Source organism: Oncorhynchus kisutch, linkage group LG9, assembly GCF_002021735.2.
Source record: "Oncorhynchus kisutch isolate 150728-3 linkage group LG9, Okis_V2, whole genome shotgun sequence".
In the NCBI taxonomy this organism is placed as follows: Eukaryota; Metazoa; Chordata; class Actinopteri; order Salmoniformes; family Salmonidae; genus Oncorhynchus; species Oncorhynchus kisutch.
The window spans coordinates 43,369,888-43,394,066 of record NC_034182.2 but is presented as its reverse complement, the minus strand read 5'-3'; the positions used below and the strand labels follow the sequence as shown (position 1 = coordinate 43,394,066).

General features: G+C 51.7%; 1 protein-coding gene across 3 annotated transcripts; it reads left to right on the top strand.

The window, feature by feature from the left end:
- The first annotated feature begins 394 nt into the window (after positions 1–394).
- Positions 395–23,416, top strand: LOC109885230 (transmembrane protein 184C). Of its 3 annotated transcripts, XM_031832640.1 has the most exons (12): positions 404–1,315; positions 1,370–1,608; positions 2,378–2,508; positions 2,673–2,709; positions 3,408–3,613; positions 4,308–4,382; positions 4,508–4,601; positions 7,163–7,275; positions 8,846–8,945; positions 10,685–10,856; positions 11,737–11,811; positions 22,281–23,416. In XM_031832640.1, exons 2-12 carry the CDS (start codon positions 1,492–1,494, stop codon positions 22,784–22,786), a joined length of 1,626 nt encoding a protein of 541 aa, XP_031688500.1. In that variant the 5' UTR covers positions 404–1,315; positions 1,370–1,491; the 3' UTR covers positions 22,787–23,416. The 3 variants fall into 3 exon arrangements, with proteins under 3 accessions (XP_031688499.1, XP_031688500.1, XP_031688498.1); XM_031832639.1 differs by having other exon boundaries at positions 395–1,608; XM_031832638.1 differs by lacking the exons at positions 404–1,315; positions 1,370–1,608; positions 2,378–2,508; ... (4 more) ...; positions 7,163–7,275; positions 8,846–8,945 and having other exon boundaries at positions 8,973–10,856.
- Positions 23,417–24,179: the final 763 nt, after the last annotated feature.

The window sequence follows — 24,179 nt, the reverse complement described above, 5'->3', positions numbered from 1 at the left end:
GTGTGCATGTGTGTTGTACAGAACACATGTTGTACTGTTTCTTCTCTCCAACTCTTGATGGAGTACTGACTTCGGTACAAATAATTGTATTTTTTCTTTGAAATACAAGGTGCACTTGATTTAGTCTCCAGGGCATTGATGTACCTTACTGTGGTGGTTTGTGTCTGGGAAGTACACAGAGGCAGAGCACACGTTTCCCCAGTCACCGATGAGGTCACAACCAGGGTTACCTAGGAGACGGGACAGACGTTAGACGTGATGGCGTCACAACCTGATTATGGACTAACAGAACAGAGTGAGGGAGAGATGAGAGAGAGAGAGTGTGACGAAAGAGGGGTACAGAGAGAGGGAAGCTCCGTAGTGACATCTAGCGGCCATGGATAAACACTAGAGCATTTTTTTCCCCCGTACCCATAATAAACGATGTCCAGCAGGTCGGTTCTATTAACTGGGATTGTGGTGGAAACACAGTAGTGTGAGGGATTGATTTATAAAACGATCAACGCTAGTGTTGTTTTGTTTTTCACGTCCACTCCCTGCTCACATAGGAGGTAACTGAACTGACCACCTGACCTAATGATGCCGTAAGTATGGTAGCTCTGGTCCACGACGTTACTGCGCATTTCTCCACCACTAAGCTAGAGTAATGCCTGATGTCCACCAGATGCATGTGCGTTTTGTTTTGCTGGATGTCTAGCCCGCATTTTCCGTACAATTAATTTGAAAATTAATGACTTCCGCTGGATCGCAAAGAGTTTGATGCGTCCGGTGGACGTGAGGCGTAACAGGCAGTTAACGCCCTGGACCAGAGCTATAAAGGATCGCTATAACGGTTTGTTGCAACGTGGGCGTCAACATGGAACCACACGCGCTACTTTTTGACACCGATGTCCATTTCCGTTCCATGTCGCGACCAAATCGTCTCGGGACTAGAAGAACATATTAGAAGCTCTTGTGAATTTAAATGGATGAAACGCAACGTTGCTTGGCTACAACGCAGGGACAGATCATGTCTATTCAGAAAAGCTGAGGTTATTCATGATTTTGGGCAAAGACAATGTTGCAGCAATAACGGAAGGATGCTTGTCAGGCCCTAGAGGTTTATCACTGTAGCCACGGGAGTTTAGGCTATTGGCGTCATCATTTCTGTTATTTTGTCAACAACTACTATTGACATGCAGTGATCGTAGCCTGTAGGTTAGTGTAGGTTAGTGACACAGTGTTGTGTTTAGGAAACAGCTACAGTAGATATAGCCTGTAGGTTAGTGTCACAGTGTTGTGTTTAGGAAACAGCTACAGTAGATATAGCCTGTAGGTTAGTGTCACAGTGTTGTGTTTAGGAAACAGCTACAGTAGATATAGCCTGTAGCCAACGCCCACCCATCCCATTCCCGCCTAGTCCTTCAGTTCTAAACCCGAACATAACCCAACAGAAGCGAACTAAACGGAACTAACCGAACGAAACCGAACCGAACGGAACCGAACGGAATCATGCCGTGTACGTGTGGGAACTGGAGACGGTGGATCCGACCTCTCGTGGTCTGCCTCTATGTAGCTCTGCTACTCGTGGTTCTGCCGCTGTGTGTCTGGGAACTACAGAAGTCTGAGGTGAGACAGAAGTCGAACATCTGCCTTTCATATAATTAGTAACTATTGCTCTCACATCTGTTAAAGTCTATATGGTGCAACTGACACCTGTCAACGTTGTTGTGTTATTCTCCTCAGTACTCTGCTTTTCTGTTATGGTAAAGCCTGATCATTTTTGACTGTACAGATGGATCAAAACCGGAGGATGCTGTTGTTGCACTGTTGTGTTCATTTATAAATGGTATCTCCCAGTAAAGCCTGTTTATGTAGTTAAACTTGGTCTGTGTTTCAGGTGGGGACCCACAGTAAAGCCTGGCTCTGTGTTTCAGGTGGGGAGCCACAGTAAAGCCTGTTTATGTAGTTAAACTTGGTCTGTGTTTCAGGTGGGGACCCACAGTAAAGCCTGTCTCTGTGTTTCAGGTGGGGACCCACAGTAAAGCCTGGCTCTGTGTTTCAGGTGGGGACCCACAATAAAGCCTGGCTCTGTGTTTCAGGTGGGGACCCACAATAAAGCCTGGCTCTGTGTTTCAGGTGGGGAGCCACAGTAAAGACTGGCTCTGTGTTTCAGGTGGGGACCCACAATAAAGCCTGGTTCTGTGTTTCAGGTGGGGACCCACAGTAAAGCCTGGTTCTGTGTTTCAGGTGGGGACCCACAGTAAAGCCTGGTTCTGTGTTTCAGTTGGGGACCCACAGTAAAGCCTGGCTCTGTGTTTCAGGTGGGGACCCACAGTAAAGCCTGGTTCTGTGTTTCAGGTGGGGAGCCACAGTAAAGCCTGGTTCTGTGTTTCAGGTGGGGACCCACAGTAAAGCCTGGTTCATAGCTGGAGTGTTTGTGTTCATGACCATCCCCATCTCTCTTTGGGGCATCCTGCAACACCTGGTACACTACACACAGCCTGAGCTACAGAAACCCATTATCAGGTAGGAACACACCTGGTACACACCTGGTACACTACACACAGCCTGAGCTACAGAAACCCATTATCAGGTAGGAACACACCTGGAATCAAATCCCTTAAGGTATAAAGTATTTGTAAATGGTAGGAGACCAGATACCACTGATCTTCTCTGTTGTGTGTTTACAGGATCCTGTGGATGGTACCCATCTACAGTGTGGACAGTGTAAGGGGACACTTTTATTAACATTTGATTATAGTAATACTGTTATAACATATCAATCTGGTTGAAGACCTATCACTGCAGAAGAGAACTATGGAACACTAGACTAGAACACAGAGAACTTTGGAACACTAGACTAGAACACAGAGAACTATGGAACACTAGACTAGAACACAGAGAACTATGGAACACTAGACTAGAACACTGAGTCAGACATTCCATTGGTTTATAAGGAATGGCTGAACATTCTAAGTTCCATTGAGACCTCCGTATCTCTATGGTAACAGGATTAAGTGAGGACGGTGTGGTGTTGTCACAAGGCTGGGCTGCTCAAATGGCAGAGTCAACACACACACACACACACACACACACACACACACACACACACACACACACACACACACACACACACACACACACATACACACACACACACACACACACACACACACACACACACACACACACACACACACACACACACACACACACACACACACACACACACAGACCATATCTTTACATTGGTCACTCCATCAATCAATATGTGCTGGTTGAAAATAATGGTCACATTACATATGGTCGTTCCTCATCTATCAATTAAACTGCCTTTCTCCCCCCCCCCCCCCCTCCTCTCCCCCTCCTCCCCTCCCCCCTCCTCCCCTTGGACATCCGTGTACATTGGACTTCTTCTTCTTTAGTGGATCGCGCTGCGCTACCCCAGAATAGCCATCTACGTAGACACGTGTAGAGAGTGTTACGAGGCCTACGTCATTTACAACTTCCTCATCTTCCTGTTAAACTACCTCTCTAACCAGTATCCCAGTTTGGTATTGATGCTAGAGGTTCAGGAACAACAGAAACACCTGCCACCTCTATGCTGCTGTCCACCATGGGCAATGGGAGAGTAAGTGAGGGAGGGAGGGAGGAGAGAGAGGGTGGGGAGGGAGGGAGGAGAGAGAGGGTGGGGAGGGAGGGAGGAGAGAGAGGGTGGGGAGGGAGGGAGGAGAGAGAGGGTGGGGAGGGAGGAGAGAGAGGGTGGGGAGGGAGGGAGGAGAGAGAGGGTGGGGAGGGAGGGAGGAGAGAGAGGGTGGGGAGGGAGGAGAGAGAGGGTGGGGAGGGAGGAGAGAAAGGGTGGGGAGGGAGGAGAGAGAGGGTGGGGAGGGAGGAGAGAAAGGGTGGGGAGGGAGGAGAGAGAGGGTGGGGAGGGAGGAGAGAGAGGGTGGGGAGGGAGGGAGAGGGAGGCGAGAGGGTGGGGAGGGAGGAGAGGGAGGGGAGGGAGAGAGGGGAGAGTTGGAGTGATAGAGGGAGGAGAGCAGGGAGAGATGGATGAACATGAATACAATGTCTTGATTGAATGATGGATGTGACTGATTGATGGTTGTTTGACTGATTGGCTGATGCATGTGACTGATGGTTGGTTGTGATTGATTGGCTGATGGTTGTGATTGAGTGGCTGATGGATGTGACTGATGGTTGTGATTGATTGGCTGATGCATGTGACTGATGGTTGTGATTGAGTGGCTGATGCATGTGACTGATGGTTGGTTGTGATTGATTGACTGATTGATGGTTGTGATTGGTTGTCTCTCCTCGGTCAGGGTGTTGTTGTTCCGCTGTAAGCTGGGGGTTCTACAGTACACCGTCGTCAGGCCCGTGACTACAGTGATAGCACTGTAAGTACAGCACTAACCAAGTAGTATATTATACATTACAAAATACATAAATACAGAATAGGAAAGGTTAAGCAGGTTATAATATTTTTCTGACCCCCCCCCCCTCCCTCTCTCTCTCTCTGTAGTGTCTGTCAGTTGTGTGGTGTGTATGACGAGGGAAACTTCAGCAACAGGAATGCCTGGACCTATCTGGTCATAGTCAACAATATCTCTCAACTGGTGAGAACTCACACATCTGGTCCTAGTCAAATATATCTCTCAACTGGTGAGAACTGGTGAGAACTCACACACCTGGTCCTAACCTGGTCCTAGTCAACAATATCTCTCAACTGGTGAGAACTCACACACCTGGTCCTAACCTGGTCCTAGTCAACAATATCTCTCAACTGGTGAGAACTCACACACCTGGTCCTAACCTGGTCCTAGTCAACAATATCTCTCAACTGGTGAGAACTCACACACCTGGTCCTAACCTGGTCCTAGTCAACAATATCTCTCAACTGGTGAGAACTCACACACCTGGTCCTAACCTGGTCCTAGTCAACAATATCTCTCAACTGGTGAGCACTCACACACCTGGTCCTAGTCAACAATATCTCTCAACTGGTGAGAACTCACACACCTGGTCCTAACCTGGTCCTAGTCAACGATATCTCTCAACTGGTGAGAACTCACACACCTGGTCCTAGTCAACGATATCTCTCAACTGGTGAGAACTCACCCACCTGGACTTTACACTAGTCAGTATCGGATTCTCTACCCTGAAATGTGCACTACGCCTCATGCATTTAACAGCTTTGGAATGTAGCCTCCAACTGCACTGTCCTCAGAGGGCATTTTGGCCACAATTTACTCCGAATTACACACAGTGCTCAGTTTACTTGTATTATCAGTTTACTTATATTACTTTCTCTTGCTCGCTCTCTCTCAATTCAAGGGGCTTTATTGGCATTGTAAACACATGTTTACATTGTCAAAACAAGTGAAATAGATAATATATAAAGTGAAATCAACAAAATATTTATCCTAAACATTACACTCACAAACGTTCCAAAAGAATAAAGACATTTCAAATGGCATATTACACTACCGGTCAAAAGTTTTAGAACACCGACTCATTCCAGGGTTTTCTTTATTTTTACTATGTTCTACATTGTAAAATAGTAGCGAAGACATCAACACTATGAAATAACACATATGGAATCATGTAGTAACCAAAAAAGTGTTAAACAAATCAAAATATATTTGAGATTCTTCAAATAGCCAATTCTAAATAAATTACAGACAGTGTCACCAGAAAAACACCCCCACACCATCACACCTCCTCCGTGCTTACACAAATACACATACGCAGATCATCCGTTCACCCACAACGGCGGTTTGAACCAAAAATCTCAAATTTGGACTCCAGACCAAAGGACAGATTTCCACTGGTCTAATGTCCATTGCTCGTGTTTCTTGGCCCAAGCAAGTCTCTTCTTATTGGTGTCCTTTAGAGGTGGTTTGTTTGCAGTAATTCAACCATGAAGGCCTGATTCACATAGTCTCCTCTGAACAGTTGATGTTGAGATGTGTCTGTTACTTGAACTCTGTGAAGCATTTATTTGGGCTGCAATTTCTGAGGCTGGTAACTCTAATGAACTTATCCTCTGCAGCAGAGGTAACTCTGGATCTTGGTCCTCATGAGAGCCAGTTTCATCATAGCGCTTGATGGTTTTTGCGACTGCACTTGAAGAAACTTTTAAAAGTTCTTGAAATGTTCCGTATTGACTGACCTTCATGTCTTAAAGTAATGATGGACTGTCGTTTCTCTTTGCTTATTTGAGCTGTTCTTGCCATAATATGGACTTGGTCTTTTACCAAATAGGGTTGTCTTCTGTATACCACACCTACCATGTCACAACACAACTGATTGGCTCAAACGCATTAAGAAGGAAAGAAATTCCACAAATTAACTTTTAAGAAGGCACACCTGTTAATTGAAATGCAGAGTGTGCAAACCTCATGAAGCTGGTTGAGAGAATGCCAAGAATGTGACAACCTCATGAATCTGGTTGAGAGAATGCCAAGAAAGTGCAAACCTCATGATGCTGGTTGAGAGAATGCCAAGAGTGTGTAAACCTCATGAAGCTGGTTGACAGAATGCCAAGAATGTGTAAAGCTGTCATCAAGGTAAAGGGTGGCTACTTTGAAGAATCTCAAATATAAAATAGGTTTAGATTGGTTTAACACTTTTTTGGTTACTACATGATTCCATACAAGAAAAGCCCTTGAATGAGTAGGTTTAAAATAAATCTTTGACCGGTAGTGTATGTCTATACACTGTGGTATTTCACCCAGTAGATATGGGAGTTTATCAAAATTGGATTTGTTTTCAAATTTTTTGTGGATTTGTGTAATCTGAGGGAAATATGTCTCTCTAATATGGTCATACATTGGGCAGGAGGTTAGGAAGTGCAGCTCAGTTTCCACCTCATTTTGTGGGCAGTGAGCACATAGCCTGTCTTCTCTTGAGAGCCATGTCTGCCTACGGCGGCCTTTCTCAATAGCAAGGCTATGCTCACTGAGTCTGTACATAGTCAAAGCTGTCTTCATAGCCTGTCTTCATAGCCTGTCTTCATAGCCTGTCTTCATAGCCTGTCCTGTTCATAGCCTGTCTTCTCAATAGCCTGTCTTCTCAATAGCCTGTCTTCATAGCCTGTCTTCATAGCCTGTCTTCATAGCCTGTCTTCTCAATAGCAAGGCTATGCTTACTGAGTCATTCCTCTCTCTGTCTCCAGTTTGCCATGTATTGTCTGGTGCTGCTGTATAAAGCCTTGAAGGATGAACTGAGTCAGATTAGGCCCGTTGGGAAGTTCCTCTGTGTTAAAATGGTCGTCTTCGTCTCGTTCTGGTAAGAGATTTTTAGTGAATCAAGAATGTCTAGTAGAACACATGGCCTGGCTTTTTCTGACTGTTGCTAAGCGTTGTGTGAGTGCCTAGTTACCACAAACAAAAGGAGGAAGTCAACAAGTCAACAACAATTCCCCACCCCTCTCCCTCACTCTCCCTCACTCTCTCTTTCCCACCCCTCTCCCTCACTCTCCTTCACTCTCCCTCACTCTCTTTCCCACCCCTCTCCCTCACTCTCTTTCTCACCCCTCTCCCTCACTCTCTCTTCCCCTCACTCTCTCCCTCACTCTCTCTTTCCCTCCCCTCTCCCTCACTCTCCCTCCCTCTCCCTCACTCTCCCTCACTCTCTCTTTCCCACCCCTCTCCCTCACTCTCTCTTCCCCTCCCCTCTCCCTCACTCTCTCTTCCCCTCCCCTCTCCCTCACTCTCTCTTCCCCTCCCCTCTCCCTCACTCTCTCTTCCCCTCCCCTCTCCCTCACTCTCTCTTCCCCTCCCCTCTCCCTCACTCTCTCTTCCCCTCCCCTCTCCCTCACTCTCTCTTCCCCTCCCCTCTCCCTCACTCTCTCTTCCCCTCTCCCTCACTCTCTCTTCCCCTCCCCTCTCCCTCACTCTCTCTTCCCCTCCCCTCTCCCTCACTCTCTCTTCCCCTCCCCTCTCCCTCACTCTCTCTTCCCCACCCTCTCCCTCACTCTCTCTTTCCCTCCCCTCTCCCTCACTCTCTCTTCCCCTCCCTCTCCTCTCACTCTCTCTTCCCCTCCCCTCTCCCTCACTCTCTCTTCCCCACCCCTCTCCCTCACTCTCTCTTTCCCTCCCCTCTCCCTCACTCTCTCTTTCCCACCCCTCTCCCTCACTCTCTCTTTCCCACCCCTCTCCCTCACTCTCTCTTTCCCTCCCCTCTCCCTCACTCTCTCTTTCCCTCCCTCTCCCTCACTCTCTCTTTCCCTCCCTCTCCCTCACTCTCTCTTTCCCTCCCCTCTCCCTCACTCTCTCTTTCCCTCCCTCTCCCTCACTCTCTCTTCCCCCCCCCTCTCCCTCACTCTCTCTTTCCCACCCCTCTCCCTCTCCCTCACTCTCTTCCCCTCCCCTCTCCCTCACTCTCTCTTTCCCACCCCTCTCCCTCACTCGCTTCCCCACCCCTCTCCCTCACTCTCTCTTTCCCACCCCTCTCCCTCACTCTCTTCCCCTCCCCTCTCCCTCACTCTCTCTTCCCCACCCCCTCCCTCTTTCCATCTCTCCACTCACTTTGTCTCTTTCTCTCCCTCACTCTCTCTTCCCCACCCCCTCCCTCTTTCCATCTCTCCACTCACTTTGTCTCTTTCTCTCCCTCACTCTCTCTTCCCCACCCCCTCCCTCTTTCCATCTCTCCACTCACTTTGTCTCTTTCTCTCCCTCACTCTCTCTTTCCCTCCCTCTCTCGCTCTCTCTTCCCCTCCCCTCTCCCTCGCTCTCTCTTCCCCACCCCCTCCCTCTTTCCATCTCTCCACTATCTGTCTCTTTCTCTCCCTCCCTCGATCTCTCTTTCACTCTCTATTTCTCTCCCCTCCCTCTCCATTTCTCTCCCATCCCTCCAGGCAGGCAGTGTTGATAGCTATACTGGTGAAAGTCGGAGTGATCTCTGATAAACACACCTGGGACTGGGACAGTGTTGAGGCTGTAGCCACCGGACTACAGGTACACACACACCTAACCCTCCCACACCCCAACAATACTTCTGTGTAGAGATGTTTTTAGCATCTATAGCCCACCACTACAGCTATAAACCCACCTCTCTCTCTCCCTCCCTACTCAAGGACTTTATCATCTATGTAGAGATGTTTTTAGCATCTATAGCCCACCACTACAGCTATAAACCCACCTCTCTCTCTCCCTCCCTACTCAAGGACTTTATCATCTATGTAGAGATGTTTTTAGCATCTATAGCCCACCACTACAGCTATAAACCCACCTCTCTCTCTCCCTCCCTACTCAAGGACTTTATCATCTATGTAGAGATGTTTTTAGCATCTATAGCCCACCACTACAGCTATAAACCCACCTCTCTCTCTCCCTCCCTACTCAAGGACTTTATCATCTATGTAGAGATGTTTTTAGCATCTATAGCCCACCACTACAGCTATAAACCCACCTCTCTCTCTCCCTCCCTACTCAAGGACTTTATCATCTATGTAGAGATGTTTTTAGCATCTATAGCCCACCACTACAGCTATAAACCCACCTCTCTCTCTCCCTCCCTACTCAAGGACTTTATCATCTATGTAGAGATGTTTTTAGCATCTATAGCCCACCACTACAGCTATAAACCCACCTCTCTCTCTCCCTCCCTACTCAAGGACTTTATCATCTATGTAGAGATGTTTCTAGCAGCTATAGCCCACCACTACAGCTATAAACCCACCTCTCTCTCTCCCTCCCTACTCAAGGACTTTATCATCTATGTAGAGATGTTTTTAGCATCTATAGCCCACCACTACAGCTATAAACCCACCTCTCTCTCTCCCTCCCTACTCAAGGACTTTATCATCTATGTAGAGATGTTTTTAGCATCTATAGCCCACCACTACAGCTATAAACCCACCTCTCTCTCTCCCTCCCTACTCAAGGACTTTATCATCTATGTAGAGATGTTTTTAGCATCTATAGCCCACCACTACAGCTATAAACCCACCTCTCTCTCTCCCTCCCTACTCAAGGACTTTATCATCTATGTAGAGATGTTTTTAGCATCTATAGCCCACCACTACAGCTATAAACCCACCTCTCTCTCTCCCTCCCTACTCAAGGACTTTATCATCTATGTAGAGATGTTTTTAGCATCTATAGCCCACCACTACAGCTATAAACCCACCTCTCTCTCTCCCTCCCTACTCAAGGACTTTATCATCTATGTAGAGATGTTTTTAGCATCTATAGCCCACCACTACAGCTATAAACCCACCTCTCTCTCTCCCTCCCTACTCAAGGACTTTATCATCTATGTAGAGATGTTTTTAGCATCTATAGCCCACCACTACAGCTATAAACCCACCTCTCTCTCTCCCTCCCTACTCAAGGACTTTATCATCTATGTAGAGATGTTTTTAGCATCTATAGCCCACCACTACAGCTATAAACCCACCTCTCTCTCTCCCTCCCTACTCAAGGACTTTATCATCTATGTAGAGATGTTTTTAGCATCTATAGCCCACCACTACAGCTATAAACCCACCTCTCTCTCTCCCTCCCTACTCAAGGACTTTATCATCTATGTAGAGATGTTTTTAGCATCTATAGCCCACCACTACAGCTATAAACCCACCTCTCTCTCTCCCTCCCTACTCAAGGACTTTATCATCTATGTAGAGATGTTTTTAGCATCTATAGCCCACCACTACAGCTATAAACCCACCTCTCTCTCTCCCTCCCTACTCAAGGACTTTATCATCTGTGTAGAGATGTTTCTAGCAGCTATAGCCCACCACTACAGCTTTACCTATAAACCTTACATACTGGAGGCAGAGGAGGGAAGCTGTTTTGACTCCTTCATGGCCATGTGGGACGTGTCTGACATCAGAGCAGACATCTCAGAGCAGGTCCAACACGTAGGTGAGTAGGGCGGGGCCACAGGATGCTTAACTATGTTCAATATTAGCTTAATGTTACCCAACAGCAATGGATAGATGCTAACTAAACATTAGCTAAATGTTACCCAACAGCAATGGATAGATGCTAACTAAACATTAGCTCAATGTTACCCAACAACAATGGATAGATGCTAACTAAACATTAGCTCAATGTTACCCAACAGCAATGGATAGATGCTAACTAAACATTAGCTCAATGTTACCCAACAGCAATGGATAGATGCTAACTAAACATTAGCTCAATGTTACCCAACAGCAATGGATAGATGCTAACTAAACATTAGCTCAATGTTACCCAACAGCAATGGATAGATGCTAACTAAACATTAGCTCAATGTTACCCAACAACATGGATAGATGCTAACTAAACATTAGCTCAATGTTACCCAACAACAATGGATAGATGCTAACGAAACATTAGCTCTATGTTACCCAACAGCAATGGATATATGCTAACTAAACGTTAGCGCAATGTTACCCATAGGATAGATGCTAACTAACATTAGCTCAATGTTACACAATGGCAATGGATATGCTAACTAAATGTTAGCCAAAAGCAATGGATATATGCTAACTAATGTTAGCTCAATGTTACTCTAATGTCAAATGAATGTTGCTGTCAAGGTTGATCTGTACTTCAACAGCACCTGTCTGGGTTGACCTGTGTGTACTCTCTTTGTGTGTGTATTCTGTGTGTGTGCGTGTGTACTCTGTGTAAGTGTGTATGTGTGTGTGTGGTGTGTGTGTGTGTGTGTGTGTGTGTGTGTGTGTGTGTGTGTGTGGTGTAGCTACCACTAACCTGGTCCTGTCCCTGCGTAGTAACACCACCCCTCCCCCCTCAGGTCGGACGGTCCTGGGCAGACCCAATAAGATGTACTTTGGCTCCACCAGCCGTCCTGAACACACTGAACACACAGGTCTGTCTGGCCGTCTGAACACACAGGTCTGTCTGGCCGTCCTGAACACACAGGTCTGTCTGGCCGTCCTGAACACACAGGTCTGTCTGGCCGTCCTGAACACACAGGTCTGTCTGGCCGTCCTGAACACACTGAACACACAGGTCTGTCTGGCCGTCCTGAACACACAGGTCTGTCTGGCCGTCCTGAACACACAGGTCTGTCTGGCCGTCCTGAACACACAGGTCTGTCTGGCCGTCCTGAACACACTGAACACACAGGTCTGTCTGGCCGTCCTGAACACACAGGTCTGTCTGGCCGTCCTGAACACACAGGTCTGTCTGGCCGTCCTGAACACACAGGTCTGTCTGGCCGTCCTGAACACACAGGTCTGTCTGGCCGTCCTGAACACACTGAACACACAGGTCTGTCTGGCCGTCCTGAACACACAGGTCTGTCTGGCCGTCCTGAACACACAGGTCTGACTGGCCGTCCTGAACACACAGGTCTGTCTGGCTGTCCTGAACACACAGGTCTGTCTGGCCGTCCTGAACACACAGGTCTGTCTGGTGGTCCTGAACACACAGGTCTGTCTGGCCATCCTGAACACACAGGTCTGTCTGGCCGTCCTGAACACACAGGTCTGTCTGCCGTCCTGAACACACTGGTCTGTCTGGCCGTCCTGAACACACAGGTCTGTCTGGCCGTCCTGAACACACTGGTCTGTCTGGCCGTCCTGAACACACTGGTCTGTCTGGCCGTCCTGAACACACTGAACACACTGGTCTGTCTGGCCGTCCTGAACACACTGGTCTGTCTGGCCGTCCTGAACACACAGGTCTGTCTGGCCGTCCTGAACACACTGGTCTGTCTGGCCGTCTGAACACACAGGTCTGTCTGGCCGTCCTGAACACACTGGTCTGTCTGGCCGTCCTGAACACACTGGTCTGTCTGGCCGTCCTGAACACACAGGTCTGTCTGGCCGTCCTGAACACACTGGTCTGTCTGGCCGTCCTGAACACACTGAACACACAGGTCTGTCTGGTGGTCCTGAACACACAGGTCTGTCTGACCGTCCTGAACACACAGGTCTGTCTGGCGGTCCTGAACACACTGGTCTGTTCTGGCCGTCCTGAACACACAGGTCTGTCTGGCCGTCCTGAACACACTGGTCTGTCTGGCCGTCCTGAACACACAGGTCTGTCTGGCCGTCCTGAACACACAGGTCTGTCTGGCCGTCCTGAACACACTGGTCTGTCTGGCCGTCCTGAACACACTGGTCTGTCTGGCCGTCCTGAACACACTGGTCTGTCTGGCCGTCCTGAACACACTGGTCTGTCTGGCCGTCCTGAACACACTAGTCTGTCTGGCCGTCCTGAACACACTGGTCTGGTCTGTCTGCCGTCCTGAACACACTGGTCTGTCTGGCCGTCCTGAACACACTGGTCTGTCTGGCCCGTCCTGAACACACAGGTCTGTCTGGCCGTCCTGAACACACTGGTCTGGTCTGGCCGTCCTGAACACACTGGTCTGTCTGGCCGTCCTGAACACACTGGTCTGTCTGGCCGTCCTGAACACACTGGTCTGTCTGGCCGTCCTGAACACACTGGTCTGTCTGGCCGTCCTGAACACACTGGTCTGTCTGGCCGTCCTGAACACACTGGTCTGTCTGGCAGTCCTGAACACACAGGTCTTCTGGCCGTCCTGAACACACTGGTCTGTCTGGCCGTCCTGAACACACTGGTCTGTCTGGCCGTCCTGAACACACTGGTCTGTCTGGCCGTCCTGAACACACTGGTCTGTCTGGCCGTCCTGAACACACTGGTCTGTCTGGCCGTCCTGAACACACTGGTCTGTCTGGCCGTCCTGAACACACTGGTCTGTCTGGCCGTCCTGAACACACTGGTCTGTCTGGCCGTCCTGAACACACTGGTCTGTCTGGCCGTCCTGAACACACTGGTCTGTCTGGCCGTCCTGAACACACTGGTCTGTCTGGCCGTCCTGAACACACTGTCTGTCTGGCCGTCCTGTACACACTGGTCTGTCTGGCGTCCTGAACACACTGGTCTGTCTGGCCGTCCTGAACACACTGGTCTGTCTGGCCGTCCTGAACACACTGGTCTGTCTGGCCGTCCTGAACACCAGGTCTGTCTGGCCGTCCTGAACACACAGGTCTGTCTGGCCGTCCTGAACATCTGTCTGGCCGTCCTGAACACACTGGTCTGTCTGGCCGTCCTGAACACACTGGTCTGTCTGGCCGTCCTGAACACACTGGTCTGTCTGGCGTCCTGAACACACTGGGTCTGTCTGGCCGTCCTGAACACACTGGTCTGTCTGGCCGTCCTGAACACACTGGGTCTGTCTGGCCGTCCTGAACACACTGGTCTGTCTGGCCGATCCTGAACACACTGAACACACTGGTCTGTCTGGCCGTCCTGAACACACTGAACCACTGGTCTGTCTGGCCGTCCTGAACACACTGGTCTGTCTGGCCGTCCTGAACACACTGGTCTGTCTGGCCGTCCTGAACACACTGGTCTGTCTGGCCGTCCTGAACACACTGGTCTGTCTGTTCTGGCCGTCCTGAACACACTGGTCTGTCTGGCCGTCCTGAACACACTGGTCTGTCTGGCCGTCCTGAACACACTGGTCCTGTCTGGCCGTCCTGAACACACTGGTCTGTCTGGCCGTCCTGAACACACTGGTCTGTCTGGCCGTCCTGAACACACTGGTCTGTCTGGCCCGTCCTACACACTGGTCTGTCTGGTTCGTCCTGAAACACACTGGTCTGTCTGGCCGTCCTGAACACACTGAAACACACTGGTCTGTCTGGCCGTCCTGAACACACTGAACACACTGGGTCTGGTCTGGCCCGTCCTGAACACACTGGTCTGTCTGGCCGTCCTGAACACACTGGTCTGTCTGGCCGTCCTGAACACACTGGTCTGTCTGGCCGTCCTGAACACACTGGTCTGTCTGGCCGTCCTGAACCACTGGTCTGCCTGGCCGTCCTGAACACACTGTCTGCCTGGCCGTCCTGAACACACTGGTCTGTCTGGCCGTCCTGAACACACTGTCTGTCTGGCCGTCCTGAACACACTGGTCTGTCTGGCCGTCCTGAAACACACTGGTCTGCTGGCCGTCCTGAACACCACTGGTCTGCCTGGCCGTCCTGAACACACTGGTCTGCCTGGCCGTCCTGAACACACTGGTCTGTCTGGCCGTCCTGAACACACTGGTCTGTCTGGCCGTCCTGAACACACTGGTCTGTCTGGCCGTCCTGAACACACTGGTCTGTCCTGGCCGTCCTGAACACACTGGTCTGTCTGGCCGTCCTGAACACACTGGTCTGTTCTGGCCGTCCTGGTCTGTCTGGCCGTCCTGAACACACTGGGTCTGTCTGGCCGTCCTGGTCTGTCTGGCCGTCCTGAACACACTGGTCTGTCTGGCCGTCCTGGTCTGTCTGGCCGTCCTGAACACACTGGTCTGTCTGGCCGTCCTGGTCTGTCTGGCCGTCCTGAACACACTGGTCTGTCTGGCCGTCCTGGTCTGTCTGGCCGTCCTGGTCTGTCTGGCCGTCCTGGTCTGTCTGGCCGTCCTGGTCTGTCTGGCCGTCTGTCTGTCTGGCCGTCCTGGTCTGTCTGGCCGCCGTACCACTGGTCTGTCTGGCCGTCCTGAACACACTGGTCTGTCTGGCCGTCCTGAACACACTGGTCTGTCTGGCCCGTCCTGAACACACTGGTCTGTCTGGCCGTCCTGAACACACTGGTCTGTCTGGCCGTCCTGAACACACTGGTCTGTCTGGCCGTCCTGAACACACTGGTCTGTCTGGCCGTCCTGAACACACTGGTCTGTCTGGCCGTCCTGAACACACTGGTCTGTCTGGCCGTCCTGAACACACTGGTCTGTCTGGCCGTCCTGAACACACTGGTCTGTCTGGCCGTCCTGAACACACTGGTCTGTCTGGCCGTCCTGAACACACTGGTCTGTCTGGCCGTCCTGAACACACTGGTCTGTCTGGCCGTCCTGAACACACTGGTCTGTCTGGCCGTCCTGAACACACTGGTCTGTCTGGCCGTCCTGAACACACTGGTCTGTCTGGCCGTCCTGAACACACTGAACACACTGGTCTGTCTGGCCGTCCTGAACACACTGGTCTGTCTGGCCGTCCTGAACACACTGGTCTGTCTGGCCGTCCTGAACACACTGGTCTGTCTGGCGTCCTGAACACACTGGTCTGTCTGGCCGTCCTGAACACACTGGTCGTTGGCTCCTGAACACACTGGTCTGTCTGGCCGTCCTGAACACACTGGTCTGTCTGGCCGTCCTGAACACACTGGTCTGTCTGGCCGTCCTGAACACACTGGTCTGTCTGGCCGTCCTGAACACACTGGTCTGTCTGGCCGTCCTGGTCTGTCTGGCCGTCCTGAACACACTGGTCTGTCTGGCCGTCCTGGTCTGTCTGGCCGTCCTGAACACACTGGTCTGTCTGGCCGTCCTGGTCTGTCTGGCCGTCCTGAACACACTGGTCTGTCTGGCCGTCCTGGTCTGTCTGGCCGTCCTGAACACACTGGTCTGTCTGGCCGTCCTGGTCTGTCTGGCCGTCCTGGTCTGTCTGGCCGTCCTGGTCTGTCTGGCCGTCCTGGTCTGTCTGGCCGTCCTGGTCTGTCTGGCCGTCCTGGTCTGTCTGGCCGCCTGAACACACTGGTCTGTCTGGCCGTCCTGAACACACTGGTCTGTCTGGCCGTCCTGAACACACTGGTCTGTCTGGCCGTCCTGAACACACTGGTCTGTCTGGGCCGTCCTGAACACACTGGTCTGTCTGGCCGTCCTGAACACACTGGTCTGTCTGGCCGTCCTGAACACACTGGTCTGTCTGGCCGTCCTGAACACACTGGTCTGTCTGGCCGTCCTGAACACACTGGTCTGTCTGGCCGTCCTGAACACACTGGTCTGTCTGGCCGTCCTGAACACACAGGTCTGTCTGGCCGTCCTGAACACACTGGTCTGTCTGGCCGTCCTGAACACACAGGTCTGTCTGGCCGTCCTGAACACACAGGTCTGTCTGGCCGTCCTGAACACACAGGTCTGTCTGGCCGTCCTGAACACACTGGTCTGTCTGGCCGTCCTGAACACACTGGTCTGTCTGGCCGTCCTGAACACACTGTCTGTCTGGCCGTCCTGAACACACAGGGTCTGTCTGGCCGTCCTGAACACACAGGTCTGTCTGGCCGTCCTGAACACACAGGTCTGTCTGGCCGTCCTGAACACACAGGTCTGTCTGGCCGTCCTGAAACACACTGGTCTGTCTGGCCGTCCTGAACACACAGGTCTGTCTGGCCGTCCTGAACACACAGGTCTGTCTGGCCGTCCTGAACACACAGGTCTGTCTGGCGTCCTGAACACACAGGTCTGTCTGGCCGTCCTGAACACACAGGTCTGTCTGGCCGTCCTGAACACACTGGTCTGTCTGGCCGTCCTGAACACACTGGTCTGTCTGGCCGTCCTGAACACACAGGTCTGTCTGGCCGTCCTGAACACACAGGTCTGTCTGCCCGTCCTGAACACACAGGTCTGTCTGGCCGTCCTGAACACACTGGTCTGGTCTGGCCGTCACTGAACACACAGGTCTGTCTGGCCGTCCTGAAACCACACAGGTCTGTCTGGCCGTCCTGAACACACAGGTCTGTCTGGCCGTCCTGAACACACAGGTCTGTCTGGCCGTCCTGAACACACAGGTCTGTCTGGCGTCCTGAACACACAGGTCTGTCTGGCCGTCCTGAACACACAGGTCTGTCTGGCCGTCCTGAACACACAGGTCTGTCTGGCCGTCCTGAACACAACATGGTCTGTCTGGCCGTCCTGAACACACAGGGTCTGTCTGGCCGTCCTGAACACACAGGTCTGTCTGGCCGTCCTGAACACACAGGTCTGTCTGGCCGTCCTGAACACACAGGTCTGTCTGGCCGTCCTGAACACACAGGTCTGTCTGGCCGTCCTGAACACACAGGTCTGTCTGGCCGTCCTGAACACACTGTCTGTCTGGCCGTCCTGAACACACAGGTCTGTCTGGGCCGTCCTGAACACACAGGTCGGTCTGGCCGTCCTGAACACACAGGTCTGTCTGGCCGTCCTGAAACACACAGGTCTGTCTGGCCGTCCTGAACACACAGGTCTGTCTGGCCGTCCTGAACACACAGGTCTGTCTGGCCGTCCTGAACACACAGGTCTGTCTGGCCGTCCTGAACACACAGGTCTGTCTGGCCGTCCTGAACACACAGGTCGTCTGGCCGTCCTGAACACACAGGTCTGTCTGGCCGTCCTGAACACACAGGTCTGTCTGCCGTCCTGAACACACAGGTCTGTCTGGCCGTCCTGAACACACAGGTTCTGTCTGGCCGTCCTGAACACAGGTCTGTCTGGCCGTCCTGAACACACAGGTCTGTCTGGCCGTCCTGAACACACCTGGTCCTGGTCTGGCCGTCCTGAACACACAGGTCTGTCTGGCCGTCCTGAACACACAGGTCTGTCTGGCCGTCCTGAACACACTGGTCTGTCTGGCCGTCCTGAACACACAGGTCTGTCTGGCCGTCCTGAACACACGGTCTGTCTGGCCGTCCTGAACACACAGGTCTGTCTGGCCGTCCTGAACACACAGGTCTGTCTGGCCGTCCTGAACACACTGGTCTGTCTGGCCGTCCTGAACACACAGGTCTGTCTGGCCGTCCTGAACACACAGGTCTGTCTGGCCGTCCTGAACACACAGGTCTGTCTGGCCGTCCTGAACACACAGGTCTGTCTGGCCGTCCTGAACACACAGGTCTGTCTGGCCGTCCTGAACACACTGGTCTGTCTGGCCGTCCTGAACACACAGGTCTGTCTGGCCGTCCTGAACACACTGGTCTGTCTGGCCGTCCTGAACACACAGGTCTGTCTGGCCGTCCTGAACACACTGGTCTGTCTGGCCGTCCTGAACACACTGGTCTGTCTGCCGTCCTGAACACACTGGTCTGTCTGGCCGTCCTGAACACACAGGTCTGTCTGGCCGTCCTGAACACACTGGTCTGTCTGGCCGTCCTGAACACACTGGTCTGTCTGGCCGTCCTGAACACACTGGTCTGTCTGGCCGTCCTGAACACACTGGTCTGTCTGGCCGTCCTGAACACACAGGTCTGTCTGGCCGTCCTGAACACACTGGTCTGTCTGGCCGTCCTGAACACACTGGTCTGTCTGGCCGTCCTGAACACACTGGTCTGTCTGGCCGTCCTGAACACACAGGTCTGTCTGGCCGTCCTGAACACACTGGTCTGTCTGGCCGTCCTGAACACACAGGTCTGTCTGGCCGTCCTGAACACACAGGTCTGTCTGGCCGTCCTGAACACACTGGTCTGTCTGGCCGTCCTGAACACACTGGTCTGTCTGGCCGTCCTGAACACACTGGTCTGTCTGGCCGTCCTGAACACACAGGTCTGTCTGGCCGTCCTGAACACACAGGTCTGTCTGGCCGTCCTGAACACACTGGTCTGTCTGGCCGTCCTGAACACACTGGTCTGTCTGGCCGTCCTGAACACACAGGTCTGTCTGGCCGTCCTGAACACACTGGTCTGTCTGGCCGTCCTGAACACACAGGTCTGTCTGGCCGTCCTGAACACACTGGTCTGTCTGGCCGTCCTGAACACACTGGTCTGTCTGGCCGTCCTGAACACACTGGTCTGTCTGGCCGTCCTGAACACACAGGTCTGTCTGGCCGTCCTGAACACACTGGTCTGTCTGGCCGTCCTGAACACACAGGTCTGTCTGGCCGTCCTGAACACACTGGTCTGTCTGGCCGTCCTGAACACACTGGTCTGTCTGGCCGTCCTGAACACACTGGTCTGTCTGGGCCGTCCTGAAACACACAGGTCTGTCTGGCCGTCCTGAACACACAGGTCTGTCTGGCCGTCCTGAACACACATGGTCTGTCTGGCCGTCCTGAACACACTAGGTCTGTCTGGCCGTCCTGAACACACAGGTCTGTCTGGCCGTCCTGAACACACTGGTCTGTCTGGCCGTCCTGAACACACTGGTCTGTCTGGCCGTCCTGAACACACAGGTCTGTCTGGCCGTCCTGAACACACAGGTCTGTCTGGCCGTCCTGAACACACAGGTCTGTCTGGCCGTCCTGAACACACAGGTCTGTCTGGCCGTCCTGAACACACAGGTCTGTCTGGCCGTCCTGAACACACAGGTCTGTCTGGCCGTCCTGAACACACAGGTCTGTCTGGCCGTCCTGAACACACAGGTCTGTCTGGCCGTCCTGAACGACGACAGGTCTGTCTGGCCGTCTGAACACACAGGTCTGTCTGGCGTCCTGAACACACAGGTCCTGTCTGGCCGTCCTGACACACAGGTCTGTCTGGCCGTCCTGAACACACAGTCTGTCTGGCCGTCCTGAACAACACAGGTCTGTCTGCCTCCTGAACACACAGGTCTGTCTGGCCGTCCTGAACACACAGGTCTGTCTGGCCGTCCTGAACACACAGGTCTGTCTGGCCGTCCTGAACACACAGGTCTGTCTGGCCGTCCTGAACACACAGGTCTGTCTGGCGTCCTGAACACACAGGTCTGTCTGGCCGTCCTGAACACACAGGTCTGTCTGGCCGTCCTGAACACACAGGTCTGTCTGGCCGTCCTGAACACACAGGTCTGTCTGGCCGTCCTGAACACACTGGTCTGTCTGGCCGTCCCCGTCTGAACACACAGGTCTGTCTGGCCGTCCTGAACACACTGGTCTGTCTGGCCGTCCTGAACACACAGGTCTGTCTGGCCGTCCTGAACACACTGGTCTGTCTGGCCGTCCTGAACACACTGGTCTGTCTGGCCGTCCTGAACACACTGGTCTGTCTGGCCGTCCTGAACCACAGGTCTGTCTGGCCGTCCTGAACACACTGGTCTGTCTGGCCGTCCTGAACACACTGGTCTGTCTGGCCGTCCTGAACACACTGGTCTGTCTGGCCGTCCTGAACACACTGGTCTGTCTGGCCGTCCTGAACACACAGGTCTGTCTGGCCGTCCTGAACACACTGGTCTGTCTGGCCGTCCTGAACACACTGGTCTGTCTGGCCGTCCTGAACACACTGGTCTGTCTGGCCGTCCTGAACACACAGGTCTGTCTGGCCGTCCTGAACACACTGGTCTGTCTGGCCGTCCTGAACACACAGGTCTGTCTGGCCGTCCTGAACACACAGGTCTGTCTGGCCGTCCTGAACACACTGGTCTGTCTGGCCGTCCTGAACACACTGGTCTGTCTGGCCGTCCTGAACACACTGGTCTGTCTGGCCGTCCTGAACACACAGGTCTGTCTGGCCGTCCTGAACACACAGGTCTGTCTGGCCGTCCTGAACACACTGGTCTGTCTGGCCGTCCTGAACACACTGGTCTGTCTGGCCGTCCTGAACACACAGGTCTGTCTGGCCGTCCTGAACACACTGGTCTGTCTGGCCGTCCTGAACACACAGGTCTGTCTGGCCGTCCTGAACACACTGGTCTGTCTGGCCGTCCTGAACACACTGGTCTGTCTGGCCGTCCTGAACACACTGGTCTGTCTGGCCGTCCTGAACACACAGGTCTGTCTGGCCGTCCTGAACACACTGGTCTGTCTGGCCGTCCTGAACACACAGGTTCTGTCTGGCCGTCCTGAACACACTGGTCTGTCTGGCCGTCCTGAACACACTGGTCTGTCTGGCCGTCCTGAACACACTGGTCTGTCTGGCCGTCCTGAACACACAGGTCTGTCTGGCCGTCCTGAACACACAGGTCTGTCTGGCCGTCCTGAACACACAGGTCTGTCTGGCCGTCCTGAACACACTGGTCTGTCTGGCCGTCCTGAACACACAGGTCTGTCTGGCCGTCCTGAACACACTGGTCTGTCTGGCCGTCCTGAACACACTGGTCTGTCTGGCCGTCCTGAACACACAGGTCTGTCTGGCCGTCCTGAACACACAGGTCTGTCTGGGCATCCTGAACACACAGGTCTGTCTGGCCGTCCTGAACACACAGGTCTGTCTGGCCGTCCTGAACACACAGGTCTGTCTGGCCGTCCTGAACACACAGGTCTGTCTGGCCGTCCTGAACACACAGGTCTGTCTGGCCGTCCTGAACACACAGGTCTGTCTGGCCGTCCTGAACACACAGGTCTGTCTGGCCGTCCTGAACACACAGGTTGTCTGGCCGTCTGGCCGTCCTGAACACACAGGTCTGTCTGGCCGTCCTGAACACACAGGTTATAGTTATAGATCTGTTACATTTACATTATTAGTCCGTTTATTTATTTATTATATTTTATGCACTTTGAGGTTTTCATCTCATAATGAAAAGTGCTTTACAAATGTAATACATTATTATTTATTATATAAACATACATCATCATTATTATTTCTTCATTTTATTTGAACGTTTAAAACATTTTATGCACTTTGAGATTATCTTGTAATGAAATTATTTATTATTAGGTCTCCTGTCGGCTACGTCCCAGGGAGGGTCAGAGCAAGACATCATCGTCGCGGAAACCGTCTCCGTCCCCACCTCCCCTCTGTCGGGTCACTACCAGGGGCTAGGCCACACCCCAAAGCCACACTCTTACTCTGCCCCCTCCGGGTTCATTTCTTCTGATTGGGACGAGGACAGCGAGGAGAAACAATCGGAGACCGGTGCAGGGGTTTCGCACCCTGGTGACATCGCTGGCGACACCCCCACCGCCGACATCACTGCGAGGGGTGACTTCATTCGTGACATCTCAGATGGCGACGCACCCAGTGACATCAGTGCTGACGTCACTCGTGACATCGTTGGTGACATGACTGGCCACGCCCTCATTGACATCAGTGCTGACGTCACTCATGACGTCGTTGGTGACATCACTGGCCACGCCCTCGTTGACATTAGTGGCGAAGTCCCCGGTGAAATGAGTGGTGACTTTACTGGTGACATCACTAGTAACATTACTTTTTGCACGTAGGAGGAGTGTTACTGGTCCACAGTGTGTTCCTTCCTGTCTCGTGACTCCTCCCCTTCACCCTGACTGGCTGAGACACGCTGCTTACACCAAACCAATGTTTTTAAAGGGGGAGTGGACACAATTCAGAAAGAAGGGTTTAACCAGTCAAGGAGAGTTTGGACACAGAGGAAGACATGTTGGTGTTGTATTTTCCATAACAATAGATTCATTATAAATAACTTTATAAATGATGTTTATAAAACACTAATGTCAAGTTTGACAATAATACTGTGATATAATTATGTTTCGTTACTATAATTACTATTGTTTTAATGTTTTATAATTAATCATTTTTGGATAAAAATGCTATTTTATTGTTGACAGTATTTTGTCATTATCCGTTTCATTCATTAATTTAATATATATTAATACATACAACAATTCAATAGCATATATATATATATATACACTGCAATAGACTGAACTACAGCTAATCATTATTACAGGCATGTTACTGAAGACAATACACAGCCTACTCACGCCATAGCAGACCATGCTTCTATTCAGCAGTAGGATGCCATTGACTTGTCAGCTGATTCATTCAACGACCTTTTTCTGTTGTCTTGGTAATAAAACCATTATAAAATGTCATGGTGTCAGCTTGTCTGAATGGTGTTTACAACTTCCCCACAGTAGAATGTCATGGTGTCAGCCTGTCTGAATGGTGTTTACAACTTCCCCACAGTAGAATATCATGGTGTCAGCCTGTCTGAATGGTGTTTACAACTTCTTTGATCGATAAATCGACATATTCCCAAGCAACTGGGAGAGAGTGAGCGGTCAGTTATGTACAAACAGCGAACCAATCAGCTGGTAAAATGTATTTATAAAGCCCTTCTTACATCAGCTGATATCTCAAAGTGCTGTACAGAAACCCAGCCTAAAACCCCAAACAGCAAGCAATGCAGGTGTAGAAGCACGGTGGCTAGGAAAAACTCCCTAGAAAGGCCAAAACCTAGGAAGAAACCTAGAGAGGAACCAGGATATGAGGGGTGGCCAGTTGTCTTCTGGCTGTGCCGGGTGGAGATTATAACAGAACATGGCCAAGATGTTCAAATGTTCATAAATGACCAGCATGGTCGAATAATAATAAGGCAGAACAGTTGAAACTGGAGCAGCAGCATGGCCAGGTGGACTGGGGACAGCAAGGAGTCATCATGTCAGGTAGTCCTGAGGCATGGTCCTAGGGCTCAGGTCCTCCGAGAGAGAAACAAAGAAATAATTAGAGAGAGCATACTTAAATTCACACAGGACACCGAATAGGACAGGAGAAGTACTCCAGATATAACAAACTGACCCCAGCCCCCCGACACATAAACTACTGCAGCATAAATACTGGAGGCTGAGACAGGAG